We start from the raw sequence: 17,025 nt of genomic DNA on the forward strand, positions 1-17,025 counted from the left end.
ATACGTATGTCTTCCTTAGACGCCAACGGACCCAGACAACTGACAGACAAACAGACTTGAAAAAGCAGGCAGAGACAGAGCAACGAAAAAGCCAGCTTTGACGCAAGCCAGGGCATCAGAACCGAACCTCTTCATCAAAACCAATAAACGTGCCCTGGCGTCCCATGTGGGTCCACGCCAGTCCGCGATGCCCAGCGATCAATGCCTCCTTATTTGTGTACGCCTGAGATGGGGCCATTGGCCATGCTGAAAGACTCAAGTGCTTGGCGCCCTCGTCTGCAGTCATACGGGACTCTCTCTCTCTCTCTCTCTCTCTCTCTCTCTTTCCACACACATGATGGTAATGCTGTGTACGTCACAGGATTTGTTAATAAGCACTACAACAAAACTCTTGATTTATGATATACTGTATAAATAGCAGGAATGGAGTGGGGGGGGGAAGTCCAGTTGTATTTGAATGCAGCGAGTATATACTACTAACCTTCCAAACTATTTTTTATTGATTGTCTTAATAAAGCCCAGCCACCCGGGGTTCACGAAAACCCTGACTTTGGCCCTTTATAACTCGAGAAATATTCAACCGATTGGGATGAAACTTTGGCTTTCGATGTTTCCTGTTAAGGTCTCTAATCGCGCCAAATTTCGTCGAAATTCGTTCAGCCGTTCCGAGAATACAGATATCGATTTTTTGGCGTTCTGGGGGTATGGTAAGGGTGGGTCTAACATATCTATGGAGCAATGACAGTAAAAGATTCAGCCGTGGTACTTAGTTTTTCTGAAAGCTCGTATTTTGTGGGTTTATCTTTCAGGGTTTGTTTTTTGAAATACTGAAATTTCATTAAAGTTACAGTAGGCCATTCAAATGAGCCACCAAAACTCAAATTTCCTGATGCTCAGTTACGGATTCCTCACAACATTAGAAGAGATGCCGTTTTCTTAATGTTTGTGAGTAGCAAGAGGTATTTGGAGAAGCTGGCTGACATTGTGTCAATTATCTTAATTAGAAAATATCACGCGCGTTGAATGCACATACCTACGTGGCTTTGGTTTTGGCGAACGTTGATCCACCCTTAATAAAGAGCCTCAACAGTTCGAATATTTTCACACACACACACACACACACACACACACACACACACACACACACACACACACATATATATATATATATATATATATATATATAGATATAATATATATATGTATATATATAATATATATATTCATTGAATAGAATGACTTTTTCACTGTTAACCAGCTATTTTTGAAATTGCTTCATATTTTCTCATTATTTTCTTCACTTCAATGAAGTGAAGAAAATAATTAGAAAATATGAAGCAATTTCAAAAAAGCTGGTTACCAGTGCAAAAGCCATTCTATTCAATGAATGTTGTATCCGTGAAAAATTGTGCCCTATAAGTATATATATATATATATATATATATATATATATATATATATATATATATATATATGTTATAATTATGCAACAAACGTGCTGAGCTGACCATAATCACGAAGAAGCCACATAGGTCTAACGCAGCCACAAGAGACAGATACGGACGTCAGGGGATACAAAGGAAAGGGTGGGGAGGGACGTAGGGCTTTACTCTGCAACCTGATAAATCATGATGAAAGCGAAAAGCAGGAGTAAGAGCCTTTTCTCAATCAGTATAGTAAGCGAGTGCCATTATAATACACAACACACACAGCGCTAACCATATCTGAAGAGATAGACTCGGGCACTTCTTCAAGCAATACAATTTAGCAAATCCACTCAGAAGCGCTTCTATGTGGGTACTACTGTCCTTTATTTCTTTTTTCGTCTCTGTCGTTGAGAATAATACGGGCGAACTCATTCCAATTGTTGCTGTTAGTGTTACGGAGACAGCAACAGCTCCGTAACCTGGGCTGGGTCAGTGTTGGATGGTACTACTGAAATCAGGCGTTCTTGCGTCATTTTCACGTAATGAGTGATGGTTCGTCCAAACCGAAGCCTATTTGATATGATTTATCAGGTTCGGAGTAAAATACTACATCCTACCCCGTCCTTTGTATCCCTTCTCCTCCATATCTGTCTCTTGTGGCATCGGGCAAAAGTAGGGGCAAACCATCGAACTTCCAACACCGGCAGTTAAGCAGACTCACCGGTAGGGCCCGAGTTTTTCAGTGTATAGTAGGAGTTATTTGTTAGATTGCTTTTAAGGACAAAATTATCAAGCAGGATTCGAATCTCTGTTCACAAACGTTCCCGTGGGAGAGACTAGTGATATTATCGTAACTAAATTGTTTCCCTTCGATGATTCCCTTTTTATTAATTTTAGTCAATCCCATTTTAAACAACTTTTAGAGCTGGCCGTGCTGGACACGACCTTCGCGTTTTTAATGGTTAATTTATAAGCACTACATCGACGATACCTTCGTCCTCTTCAGACACGACTAGCATGCTGATAATTTTTTAGATTAAGTTTATTCCCGACACCCTGACATTAAATTCATTCTAGAAAGAGAGTCCCACAACTCGCTTGCTTTCTTGGACCTACGAATTACAAGGGATGAGATAGGCTTCCAAACTGGCATTTTTAGGAAAAGCACTTTTACTGGTCTAGGTACTAATGTTTATAGTTCCTGTTTCTACAATTTCAAAATGAATTCTATATCCACTCTACTTCACAGAGCTTTTATGCTTACTTCTAGTTGGGACGACTTTCATGACGAAATCAGGTTCCTAACTAATTATTTTAAGAGCAACTGTTTCCCACTTGTTATATTCTATACTAGATCCCTCAGTAAGTTGCTAAATTTTAAATCCCTCAGTAAGTTTCTAAATCTTTAATTCCTCAGTAAGTTGCTAAATCTTAAATCCCTCAATAAGTTGCTAAATTTTAAATCCCTTGTAGTATTCATTTATGCTATCGATGCCGTTGTTAATTGTAGACAATGAATATGAAAAACTTTTCATGTGTAACCTTAAAATACCAGAAGTCATCCTTTTTAACATTAGCACTGATGTCCTGGTCAGCTGTTTTCGTATCCAAGTTGTGTCAGCGGTAATATTTTTACAAATCACTCACTAAATTATTCACTTTAATATCGAAGACATTACGTTTACGTTCACGTAAGTCAAAGCCTTCCTTGAATAGTCCTAGTGCTGTGTATGGTCGGTAAGATAATTTGAGCATGGAGAATTTTACTTCAGAAATGCTTAGTAGGTGTCTTAGTAGGTATTTTTTACTTTGGTGGACATCTGCCATCTGGTAGGTTTTCCGGGTATGACGTCATCAAATATGGCGGCCGCTCGATTGTGAAACTTATCATGCCTCTCTTAATACTAGCCTGATTTGGATGAAACTTTAACTATTTCCACTAATTAGAACTTTACATAGTTAAAAGAGAGGGAAAAGTGATGGATAGGTTTGCAAATACTTAAAAGTGTCTAATCTTAAGTAAGCATGGGCGCCCGCAGCATATTTTCCAAGAGGGGACAAATTATATATATATATATAATATATATATATATATATCTATATATATATATATATATATATATATGCAGTGGAACTACGATGCCAATCATTTACGTGAAGCAAGATGCGATGAAGGAAAAAATACGATGTTATATAGAATTTTTCTAGTAGTTCCATATACTGTTCAGTTGAATTCAAATATTCATGGAAAGAGCAACGCAATTACATACTATATACATTATACAAATGCATAATGATATCCTTCAATATACTTCAACTGAAAGAAGTATTAAAACTAAATGGGAAAGAAAAACAAACGATGTAGTTAAATGTAATAATTTATATATATTATATTAATATATTTATTATATATTATATATATATATATATAGATATATATATATATTTATATTTTATATATATACATATATTTTTCCAGGATTTCATGGCGAGGGTTGGGCAAGTGACCCCTCTTACCCCTATGAGCGGGCGCCCATGGTTTTAAGGTATTACTCTAAACTTTTTATGTCCAATTAATATAGTTTTTTTGCAGGGTTACTGAAATGAAACGAAGATATGGATGTCCTAAAACTATTAAGTTTGTTAACTTAAAGGATGGTGGATCAGACTTCAAAACAGATGAAAAACCATGTATCTTGTGTAATAAAAGTGATGGGAGTGTGTCAAGTATTGAAAATGGCAGAAGAAAAATCTGGGCAGCTGTAAAAATACGCAATGACATTGTTACTATCCGTTTAAGCACATTAAGTAAGGCAGCAGTGTTTCCTACCATGTAAGTAATGTCTGCTATAAACGATAATGTCAATAGAAGTCCCTTTTAAAGATTCAAAATGATAAACAAAAAATTGAATATGAAGGTGAAGCAAGCAAATCCCAATCGACTGAAGAGCAAAATCTTAGGAAATCTGTTGCAAGGGAACGAGTACAACACCGCAGTCGTCAAGCAAGTGTTTCTTCTTATCTAGACCATTTATGCTTAATCTGTGACCAGAAATCTCATGAGCAAATTTACCAGAAGTATAGAATAAGTGAGAGCTGAAGAGTTTTAGAAAACTGCTTTATACTTACAAGATGATGTGTTCACTCGCACTTGTCACTTGAAGGATGTATCATGCGTTTTTGGTGCCGCTTTACTGTGTCGCATCAATTGTATATCTGGGTATTTACTGAAATACAAACGGAAAATTCAACCAGATGCCAAAAGCGCACCTCAAGTATCAAAAAATGTAGCAACGTTTTCTTTCATAGCTCCTGATATTAAATCTGGTCTAGACAAAGTTATGGATACACCCTCAGTTACGTTAGAGACCAGTTTAATATACAAAATTAAAATATCAAAGTCAGTACCAAGGAGCTAAAACTACTGCTGAGTGATTATTGTGGAAATGGTATCAAGTTTTCCCAAGCCTACAAAGGCTAACAAACTACTCTTTTTTTCCTCAGGCCTTCAAACTGAAGAAGTAACAATGTCATTGCGTATTTTTGCAGCTGCCCTGATTTTTCTTCTACCATTTTCAGTACTTGATACGCTCCCATCACTTTTATTACACATGGTACATGGCTTTTCATCTGGTTTGAAGTCTGATGCGCCATCCTTTAAGTTAACACTCTAAACAATTTTAGGACACCCATATCAGTTTCATATTAGCAACCCGCAAAAAACTATATTCATTGGACAAAAAAAAGTCTAGAATAATACCTTAAAATTAGATACTTTTTAAGAGAGATATGACAAGTTTCACACTCGAGCAGGCGCCATCTTTGATGACGTCATACCCGGGAAACTTACCAGATGGCAGCAGATGTCCACCCAAATCAAAAATACTAAGACACCATAACCAGTACCTGGACCAAAATGAGGCACACAATGTATTGCTAATGAAAGAGAAACATCACTTGGAAGTGATGCATGAATTCTTTTGCGCCTGTTGTTTAAAGCTGGGAAGCGGGCGTTTGTTGTTATTGGCTTTCGACTTACCAAGTTACCGCTATTCATTGAGTCACGCTTGGTAAAATGTCTTCCCTTAAGCTGCGAATAAAACTTGAAATATCACGTCATGTTTTTGTCAAACTACCTCGCAGTTAGTCTGGTTGATGAAAATACTAGAATGGTGACGATGGAAATAAGAATCTGATGTAGCCACTTGGCTACTTTGGCAGTTAGCCTAGCTACAGAAAAGGTAGGTCTAGGCTACAATCCAGTTCAGCTGTGTGCTGGGGTCATTTTTCCCTTTTTCCACGATCTATCAAAAGCAAGATGACATCCAAACGAATGCCTAAATTTAACCGAGGCTGTTTGTTAAATTACAATGAACTTTTAATTCTATGGGTAAATCTAGGCAACAGTAACTCCGCACAGACTGCAACGAACGCTCCCGCGAATACGACAGCCACCAGGGATTACCTAGAACGTCAAATGTATTTCGCCGTGTTTGGTACTATCCCATGTGGTTAATTACAGTCGACCCCCAAAACATGACGGTAATTTCTTAATAAGCAACCCAAATAATATAGGTGGGAAACTGTGATTTCCAAAGAAATAGCTGAGCGGAGTTATTACCTAGATCTACCCAATACCTTGTAGGCAAGTTAGTAACTCCACCAAGATTGCCTTAAGCTGTACTCTTTTGAGGAATAAGTGACAGTTTTAAAGTCTCGGTAGTTTTATTACTAAGCCTAGTTTGCTTCTTATACAGCTTTAGCTATGTGATTTTTTGCAAAGAAAAAGGAAGGAGGAATGAGACAGTTGAAGGTTATTATGCTGAATTTAAACAGTTAGCCCAAAAGTGTGAATTTGGAACAGAATTCGACCAACTTTTGAAAGAACAGTTATTGGTCGGAATAGGCCAAGAAGTTTATTTCAAGGTGCTCTTCGCTGATCATTTTAATTTTAAGACATCTGAGGATTTGCTGAAAAAGGTTACAAATGTAGAAACAGGTTAGGTGTAACGGAAGGAAGATCTACTTCTACTCTGAATGGTTGCTGAGACTAGATTAGTGAATAAAGTCAAGGAAGGAATTCCCAAAACTTTTAAGTTCTAGTGCTAAGGTTAAACCAAGAGTCAGCCAGGTAAAATGCCCAATAAGTGTTTCCACTGCAGACGTAGTAATCATTGGGCAGCTAAATGTATAAGGATGCTACCTTTTATAGTTGTGGCAAAACAGGTCATGTTAGCTCAGTGTACCTTAGTAAGAAGGGGAACGGTTTGAAAGTTCATTCTCTTAAATGAGGCAGTTTTAGTTGAAAGTTTCTCACGCTTCAGATTTGTGTGTTTTTTTAAAAGTAATTTGAACTTCGTTGAATCTCTCAATAATGAGGATAAGCCCCGTCGGGAAGTGTGAAGTTAAAAGGTGTTCCAATTGAGTTTGAATGGGATACCAGAAGTGGTGCTTCTATGATTTCTACGGTTAGGTGGTGAAATTAAAGTTGTCCCCATCTTCCTCAAGGAAGCAATTATTTGATTATGATAAATTAGAAATACAAGTATATGAAGAAGTGTGTGATGTACCAGTTAATGGCAAAATTGCCTGATGTGGCAGTTAATGGCAAAATTGCCAAGGGTCAAACATTTTTTGCAGTTGATAATGATGTCAACCTAGCTGGTAGAGCTTTAATGAAGAAGCTGGAGTATCATTGGGTGCAGGTTGATGATGTACAGTGTAATAATTAAGTGTCTAAATGTATGGAATTATTTGATAATTATCAGGCAAAGGAGAATTTGCCTATATTGGATTATGAATATAATTTACCATGAAAGAAAATTCAGTACCCAGGGAAGGGATCGCAAGTCCATTAGGAGTTGTGCCTGTTTTGAAACATGAATTGAAGAGTAAGATATCCACTATTGCATTTAAAAGTAGAAAACTGTCAAAATCTGAGTGTAATTATTCTCAAATAGATAAAGCACTCGCAGTTGTGTTTTAGAGTAAAGAAATTTTCTGGTTTTCTTTTGGGTAACGAGTTTAACATAAGTATAGACCATAAGCCTCTAATTCATCTGTTTAATTGTTGTAAGAGTATTTCACAAATGTTAAATGCTCGAATTCAAAGATGGGCATTATTTCTCACAGATTCCAAGTTTAAGATAGAACACATTAAAGGTGAGAACAATACTGTTGCCGATATCCTTAGTAGATTACCATTAAATTGGGATAATACTGATTTTCAGGTACCAGTTGAATATGTCAGTTTGATAAACATTCTGAATAATATTGAATCCTTTTATTTTGATGTAATAAAGGAATGTACAGAGAAAGATACTCAGTTGTGTCAAGTAAGATAATTCGTGAAACATGGTTTTCCTAAAGTAAACGGAATTGATGATTCTGTAATACCATTTTATAAAATAAGACGATCATTCACCATTTCATAAAATAAGACGATTTTTCACCATTTTATAAAATGAGACGACCTTTCATTATATGAAGAGGTGTTATATACAGGAGTCGTGTAGAGGTTCCTAAAATATTGAGAAAATGTGTTTTGGATACTCTTCATGAGGGGCATAACAAGCAAGGTCTATGATATATTGGCCCAATATGGACCAAGATATTAATCAAGTAACATCAAATTGCTCACTCTGTGTAGCCAACCTTAAACCATAAGGTCATATCTCCTTTGTCGTGGTCCTCAGTTGGTCACGCTTGCTTTTTGACTACGGTGGACCTATTGAAAATTAGCAATTTTTTTTATTGTCTTTGATTCATTTTCTAAATTTATTTATGTATATCCATGTAAGACTATTGATTCAGAAGGTACCATACAATGTTTGAGAAAGTGTTTTGCTAATTTTGGAATACCTGACTCAGTTGTGTCAGATAATGCAACTTGTTTTATGTCTAAGGAGACTCAAGATTTTTTAAAAGAAAAATGGTATTAAACATTGGTCTGGAGCTCGTTATAATCCAAGTACAAATGGTGTTGCAGAGAGGGCAGTGAGGATATTCAAGGAGATTTTTAAAAAGTGTGATTTAAAGTTACCTTTTTGCTCGAGAATTTTTTAAGTTTTTCTATTTTTTTAGAAGGATAGTGCAGTCTTCTACTGGTTGCTCTATAAGATTTAAAGGCCCAGTAGACATTATTATGTCTAAACAATAAAAAGAAGTTCCAGATTGTGTTGATTCTAAATTTAAAGTAGGGAATGCAGTTAAGTATATCTTAGTTTTACCAGACCACTGAGCTGATTAACAGCTCTCCTAGGGCTGGCCCGAAGGATTAGATATATTTTTACGTGGCTAGGAACCAATTGGTCACCTAGCAACGGGACCTACAGCTTATTGTGGGATCCGAACCACACTATATCGGGAAATGGATTTCTATCACCAGAAATAAATTCCTCTGATTCCACGTTGGCCGAGCCGGGATTCGAACTTCGGACCACCGGATTGGCCGCCGAGCGCGAAAACCACTCGTTCAGCGAGGAACTAGGGAATGCAGTGTATCCCTGGAACTTTGATAAAGGACCAGAATGGGTTAAGACAAAGGTTACAAAAGTTCTTGGCAGAAGAAATTATTTACTGTCTGTCAATGTAAATGGCAATTTAATTTGGAAGCGTCATTCGTCCCAGTTGTTTGAAAAGAAGTTTTATAATCCTGTTGAAACCTACGAGTCTTCATCTCCCCCATGTCAGTGTTCTAATGGGTGTCTCCTATGCCAACAAGTTCTCCTCCCAATGTTGTCTTTGCCTCAAGTATTACGGAAAGGTGTCATCCAAATTCTGTACAAACTGATGTTAAAGAAACTCCTAAAACCCAGCGTATAGGCCAGATGTTATTTTAAGGAGGTCTACTCGAATTATAAAAAAAAAAAACTGATAGATTCATAGAACAAAATACTTAATTTTACCAATGGAGGGAGGAATGACATGTATTGCCAATGAGTGAGAAACATCACTTGGAAGTGATGTATGTACTCTTTTGTGCCTGTTCCGGTGGTCCGAAGTTCGATTCTTGGCTCGGCCAACGCGGAACCAGAGGAATTTATTTCCCGATCTAAGAGGTTCGGATCCCACAATAAGCTGTAGGTCCCGTTGCTAGGTAACCAATTGGTTCCTAGCTACGTAAATACTAATACCTAGTCCTCCGTGCCAGCCATAGGAGAGCTGTTAATCAGCTCAGTAGCATGGTAAAACTAAGATATACTTAACTTTTTGTCTCTGTTTAAGCTGGAAAGCGGGCTTATGTTGTTATTCGCTTTCGACTTGCCGCCATGCGTTGAGCCACGCTTTGCTAAATGTCTTCCCTTTAAGTTGTTAATAAAACTTGGAATGATAGACTACCTGGTAGTTAGTCTGGTTGATGAAAATACTACAAGGCATTTGTATTTATATGCTTATCCATTTTATCTGTCTGCTGACATATTCAAATGGTAAAAACGTGCAATACACTGAGCATTCTCTGCTGAAAAAATGGCGTCCTTAGAGTACAGTGGCGTACTGAAGTACAATATTAGCTGTACAATAATAATATAATAATAATAAACTCTCCAAATGGTCGAGTTGATAGTGTTACAGACTAGAGGATACAGAGTTAAAGTTTTTTCATTTTTTCGTAAAGCAACAAAGCGTCTCCTGAGGTTTAACAAATCATTTTTAAGCCGGTTTCTAATTAAAAGATATATCAGGCCAATTTACCTGCCAAATTTATCGTTAAAGCATCCGCAAACATGGCAACGTTTTTCATTCCATTCCTTTATGAAGCATGTTCACTGATTTGGTAAGATTGCGTCTGCTAATACAGCTGTCGCTTTAGCAGTTACGGTGACTTTTAACTGCTGCTGTTCTGCCAGTAAAACTACTGTTCATGCGATGGCTAGCTTACAGTGTTGCTGTGGCTACCGAAAATAGCACGACTGTAGTTGCGGCAATAGTACGCCTGTTTCTACTTATGTTTACCTGCCTCTACCCTTGATATCATTGCTCATTCATTGTTCTTTCGGTGTTAATTGTATGAGGTTAATTGACTGTTTTCACTAATGGTTATTTACGGCCAAGAAGTTAAGGGTCGTCATGGAGGAGAAATGCAAGTCTTTCGCAAGTGCTTCTCAATCTGTAAGATACTAACATATTTATTGGTAAACAAAACAAAACAAAAAAAAACAAAAAAACAGATACAGACAGAAAGTGAGAGAAGATCAGTTAGATTGCGTTTGTTTGTTTACCCTTTTCAGCTCTGCCGGTATTGCTTCCTATGTCAACAGGTCTTTGTTTGCTTTCCCTTTTGTTTATTTGCAACGATCACCACGTCCAAGAATCAATAAACTAAACTTTTTTATTATTATTGATTAGCTCACTGCGAATCTTGTGTACACGAAAATACACAAAAACGTTTTGTGTAAGCATTTAATTACGGAATTTGTCTTTGCAATTTAATTATTAATACGTTTACAAACAAAGTCGATTTGCTATCATGAAACGTGAATGCAAGAATATACCAGTACACTCTCTCTCTCTCTCTCTCTCTCTCTCTCTCTCTCTCTCTCTCTCTCTCTCATATGCAGTGTTACGGGAGAAGTTGAAGAAAGTGAAAATTTTACATTTTTCGACATTGTCACACCTGTTTTCATTGCTGCCCGCTATTTAGTCCACGCTAGGTTTCTGTTCCCACAGCTCTTTTGTGAAAGTTTTAATCTCGAGAATAAACCGGGTTTATATCTCCTCAATGCCACACTTATCTGTACTGTGGAAACTTTAGCCGCCTTTTGTGTTTCTACTCGGTCTCTATCACATAAAAAAAATTTACCTTTACAGTAAATCGTTTGCGTTAAAATTGTTCTGATGTCACTAAATTAGACTTAACAAAATCTAGTCTTTATGGCAAAAGCCTGGGAATTCTGATGAATTCTCAGGAATATAAGCGGACGAACTTGTGTTTAAGGAATCCTTTTCATTTCATTTCCCCTTCAAAAGACTCTTGGACTCTTGTTGGTTTTACTGGTCTTTCGTGATTAGAACCATTGAAGTGACGAGCAATTGTGATGAAGACTGACAGGCGATGGGCAGAGGGAGCGAGAGAGAGAGAGAGAGAGAGTGGGGGAGATCGAGATTCCTCGGATAATACTGGCAAATGACGAAATGAATGCTTTCACTCTTCAACGAGCACTACTTTGAATATGTCTATGATCGAATGGCCTCTGGAACATCCAAGTTAATTATCTTTTTTTTCCGAAGATTGCGTCATTTTTACAGTTCGGTAGAAGTAATTGGATTTAAAGGGTACAGCGGAGATTCTCGAAAATCATTTACCATTATTTTTATAAAAAGGAAGATTTTCAAAAATCATTTATTATTATTATTATTATTATTATTATTATTATTATTATTATTATTATTCAAGACGCGCTGACTTTCGTAAGAAACAAGGGAAGAAGAGCCAAAAAGAGAGAGATGAAATGAAGAGGCCGAGGTCAGCTGCACTGAGATCATGAGTTCCTACATGTTACAAACACAATGAATATAAAACTACATAGATAAACTAGCGATAAAAAACAATAAATTAGATAAGTAAATAAAGGAATGTATAAACAAGTAAATAAATAAAGAAGGAAATATCAAAAGGAATCAACAAGGATAAAAAAAGTGAAACTTAGTCAGGTGCCACTGAAATGCAAAGCACCTCTCTGAAGTAGGAAATGGAAATGTCTGCCATAGAAGGGCGGGTAATGCATGAAGGATAATGATAAGGCGGTGCTTTGCAAAAAGGAGAGAGCAAGTTTAAGGTAACGCTGGAGGTGAAAAGAGAGAAGGGACCGGCATTTAGATATTCATAAGTGTTGTGGGTGTTAGTACCATACCCTGTTTTTTTCCATCTGTCCATCCGTCTGTGGTGTTTTCGCATGGTAACACTGCGTCCCGGGCTTTAAATGGTTATGCTATGTGTAAGTTTTATGTAAATAAAAGGATATTTGGGTTTACATTTGCAACTGAAAAATGTTTTGATAATTTACTGTACGCGGATTACACCGTTAATATTCGAAATAGGATATTATTTAAAGCCCGGGACGTAGTGTTACCATGCGCATACACCACAGGCGGATGGACAGATGGAAAAAAAACAGAGTATATTGTATACCTCTTGTCAGAAATGCCCCTACTGGCAAATTTCTTTTCTTAATATGCTAGTAATATACAACAGAATCGATATTCAACCTTAAAAGACATGTTGAAAATTATTCCATCTTCCTAAAGTACGATTTTTAATTTTGTGTGTAATTATATTTTATATATATATATACTATGTATGTATGTATGTGCCAAATACACTTTGACACCCATGCAGCAAATGCAATTTCAACCAAATTTAGTGTATATGTATAACTTAGCAGCTGGGAAAGAATACGGTGGGAGGGGGGGGGGTGTGTAAGAGATCACTGGCACCGAAGGGTGGGTTGTGGGGAAAGGGGTTAAAAATAAAAATAACTGAAAACTACAGATATTAGTGTCTAATCCATAGTTTTGAGGTTGCTGAAAATGACACTCCTGGTGCCCTTTAAGTCCAAGTTCAATCCCAATAAGGAGAGGGAGATGAAAAGGGGTGAGAAGGAGCTGATGTAAAAATAACCAAAAACGAAAGATATTATTGTCCAACCTGCAGTTTTTTAGGTTGCTGAGGTGAACAGTTACACTCCTGATGCCCTTTAGTCCAAGTTCAGGCCCCGATAGGAAAGGGGGTGAGAAATAATATGTCAAAAAAGATGGATGTTAGTATTTAATCCATAATTTTTTAGGTCACTGGGATAAACAGAGACATTCCTGGTGCCCTTCAAATCCAAGTTCAGCCCCAGGAGGAAGTGGGGTTAGAAGTGGTAAAATATGACATCAAAAAAATTCTGGGCAGTATAACTAAAGCAACCACCTTAACAGGAAAGAGGTAGAGAGAGTAGATGTGATTTGGGAGAAGAGAGGAAGAGTTTATCGGTTGTCATTCAGAGTTTCCTAGGCAGCGCTGGGTTGGTCAGCTAGTATGTGTGTGTATATATATATATATATATATATATATATATATATATATATATATATATATATAATAGACTAGCTGACTAACCCTGCGCTGTACAGGAAAACTCTGACTGACAACCGATAACTCTCTGTCTCCTCCCAAATCACATCTACTCTCTCACTTCTCTCTTTCCTGTTAAGACAGTTGCTTCAGTTACATTACCCAGCATTTTGTACTTTATATACACACACACACACACACACACACACACACACATATATATATATATATATATATATATATATATATATATATATATATATATATATATATATCATAATATATATATTAAGAAGTTGACCAGCCCAGCACTGCCTGGGAAAACTATGAATAACAACTGATAAACTCTTGCTCTCCATCTCTATCCTGTTAAGATAGTTGCTTCAGTTACATTGCCCAGTATTTTTGACATTTTATATTTTATCACTTCTCACCCCATTTGTATTGGGACGGAACTTGGATTAGAAGGGCATCAGGAATGTCTCTGTTCATCCCATCAACCTCAAAAACTATGGATTAAACACTAATATACAACATTTTTCACATTTTATTTTTCACGCCTTCTCACCCCCTTCATATCAGGCTGGACTTGGTTGGGCTGAAAGAGCATTGAGAGGATCCTGTGCATCTCAGCATCCTCAAAAGCTTTGGATTAGACACTGATATCTGTAGTTATTGGTTATATCTAGATGTCACCACCTTCCCACCCCTTCCTCCTATTGGGGCTAAACTTAGACTTAAACGACATCAGGAGTATCAATTATTCATCTCAGCGACCTTGAAAACTATAAATTAGGCACTAATGTCGGTCATTTTCAGATATTTTTACATGTCATCCCCTTCCCACCTCCCACTTTCTATCAGGGCTGAACTTGGACTTCAGGGCCATTGAGTGTGTCACTATTCATCTCAGTAACCTTAAAAACTATGGATTAGACACTAATATCTGTCATTTTAGGTTATTTTTACATGTCACCCCCTTCCCAGCACCCTCTCACACCCCCTTCCTATCGGAAGTAAACTTGGACTTAAAGATCATTGGGAGTGTCACTGTTCATGTCAGCGACCTAGAAAACCATGGATTAGACACTAATATCTGTCATTTTAGGTTATCTTTACATGTCACCCCCTTCCCACCCCCTTGCCAACCCCCTTCCTATCGGGGGCTGAACTTGGACTTGAAGAGCATCAGTGCTGTCACTATTTCATCTCAGTAACTTCAAAAACTGTGGGTTAGACGCTAATATCTGTCGTTTTCAGTTATTTTTGCATGTCACCACCTTGACACCCCTTTTCACCCTCCCCCCCAACTGGGACTGAACTTGGACTTGAAGGGCATCACTATTAATTTCAGCGACCTGAAAAACTATGAATTAGAACCTAATATCTGTCTCTTCTAGTTAGTTTAACTTTTAACCCCTTTCCAACAACCTTTGGTGCCAGTGATGTCCTAGCCCCACAGTATTCTTTCCCAGATACTAAGTTATACGTACACACCAAGTTTGGTTGAAATTACCTAATGCGGGTCAAAGTGTATGCGGCCTATACATACATATATACACATTTATGTATATTATATATATATATATATATATATATATATATATAGATATATATATATATAGCATATGCTTCTCTCCCTTAAAGGGGTTGCATCAGGAATAGTTGGCCTACCTGTTCTGTACAAATTTGGGGAATATGGTTGCTAGCTCCATACTTTCCAAGACTTGTTGCGGCTGCCACAGTCAAGCAACGACTACCGTGTACTTGTCAACTGCCTACGTCGATAAATGGATATAATGAAGAGAGCGAGCTTATCCCCCGTCCTGGGCCGGATTTGAATTTCAGGGAAACGTAAAAGTCCCCGTTTACCGAACCTGTGATGCGTGACAGACACTCGGTAATCATTAGGTTGCTTCTGTTAAAATCGATTCTGTTGGTTGGGCAGATTCCAGTGGTTCATATGAGGCCTCTTTACCGTTACAAGACGTTACCACACTGGCCGCCTTTGGGCACTGACCTGTGATGGCAAGAAGCCTTTATAATCTAAACTAACCATCTCTACATAAAGCAAGAATGTGATGATAATATCTGAGGGTGATTTGACTGTTATCATCAACTTTTATAGTTTTATATTCCCTCTTTTTATCTCCAAACATTTCTTTTTTAAAGATAGGTCATTCTATATGTTGGATTGCATAGCATTTCTAATAGGACTGATTTAAGAAGAAAACAATCTACCGTTTAACCTACTGTTATTCCTGACGACCGTGACCTCAGTGGCCTAAGAAGAAAACAATCTACCGTTTAATCTACTGTTATTCCTGACGACCTTGACCTCAGTGATCTTGTGGGATAAAAAAAAAAAGTTCTCGATAAGAATTTCCAAGGCTCAACATTCGCTTGATTAATGATCTTCCCAAGTTGATCCTAAGAAGCCACGATGTTATGGTTAAAATTGACCGAATTTCTTCAAACATACGAAAAGAGACAGAAAAATAATCATTCATCTACTTCAGGGGTGGCCAACCTTTCGTTTCCCATGCACCAATTTTCTTCACTTCTAATCCAGATGCGCCACACAAACTTTAACCCCTTTCAATCCTTTCTTTAAGTATAGTAATTTGGACACAGTTGGCTAATTCATTTATATATATATATATATATATATATAAATATCTATATATATATAATATATAATATATATATATATATATATATATATATATATATATATATATATATACAGGTTTATAATAATGACGCATTATTGTTTAAAGAAGATGACTCTAATAGATGCACACGGAACAATAAAATCAAATAAAATTATTTCTATGATTTAGATTAGAACAAATCTCAGTAAAACAAACTTCTAGCTATAAGTTACTTGTATTCTTTTTTGTAATTCTTTCTAGAAATCAGTATTATTAGTAGTATTGTTATTTTTTTCTTTTTTTATGAGCAGGCATGTTTTTTTCTTTTATCATCTCTGGGGTATAGTGCGCCACTTGTAATCGTGCAATGCGCCACTGTTGGCGCATGCGCCATAGGTTGGCTACCCCTGAATTCTACTTGATCTATAACTGAATGACGAATTAATTTTCAGGTGCTGACCCAAAACGTTGGAGTATTACTGAAGGTTGATCGTCGCGTCGAAAATTGCATCGAGGACTATTTGAGCTCGAAGCAGCTAACCTTCGAACAGTACCTGTACTTCTTGACACATGAGGTAAAGTACAGCTAGGATTCTGTGTTTTTGACAAGATTTACCTACAAAAAAAAAAACACTCTTCACCTAATTTTTTACGCAGAATACAGTTGACACGTAATTAAGTTAGTCAAAGATCACCTTCCAGAACTTTTATTGTTTAGTTGACAGGCACCTCATAGTATTTATTTTGATGCCTGCCAGTAATAGTCTGCATGTCTCGTGGTGATAATTGAAGATAATTTTCAGCAAGACCATTTACCACATTGTTATTTACATTCAGAAGAGTACGCATGCCAAAGATGATATTTAGAGCTGCTTTTCGTAATCTT

General features: G+C 37.0%; 1 protein-coding gene across 1 annotated transcript in view; it reads left to right on the forward strand.

Moving 5' to 3' along the window:
* The window catches only part of LOC135203228 (switch-associated protein 70-like), a 32,609-nt gene that overhangs the window by 3,845 nt on the left and 11,739 nt on the right, over positions 1 to 17,025 (forward strand). The window contains exon 2 of the mRNA XM_064232995.1: positions 16,592 to 16,714. Within this exon, the coding sequence (XP_064089065.1) occupies positions 16,592 to 16,714 (123 nt within the window). The remainder of the gene's footprint in view (positions 1 to 16,591; positions 16,715 to 17,025) is intronic.

Source organism: Macrobrachium nipponense, chromosome 33 (genome assembly GCF_015104395.2).
Source record: "Macrobrachium nipponense isolate FS-2020 chromosome 33, ASM1510439v2, whole genome shotgun sequence".
NCBI classification, from domain to species: Eukaryota; Metazoa; Arthropoda; class Malacostraca; order Decapoda; family Palaemonidae; genus Macrobrachium; species Macrobrachium nipponense.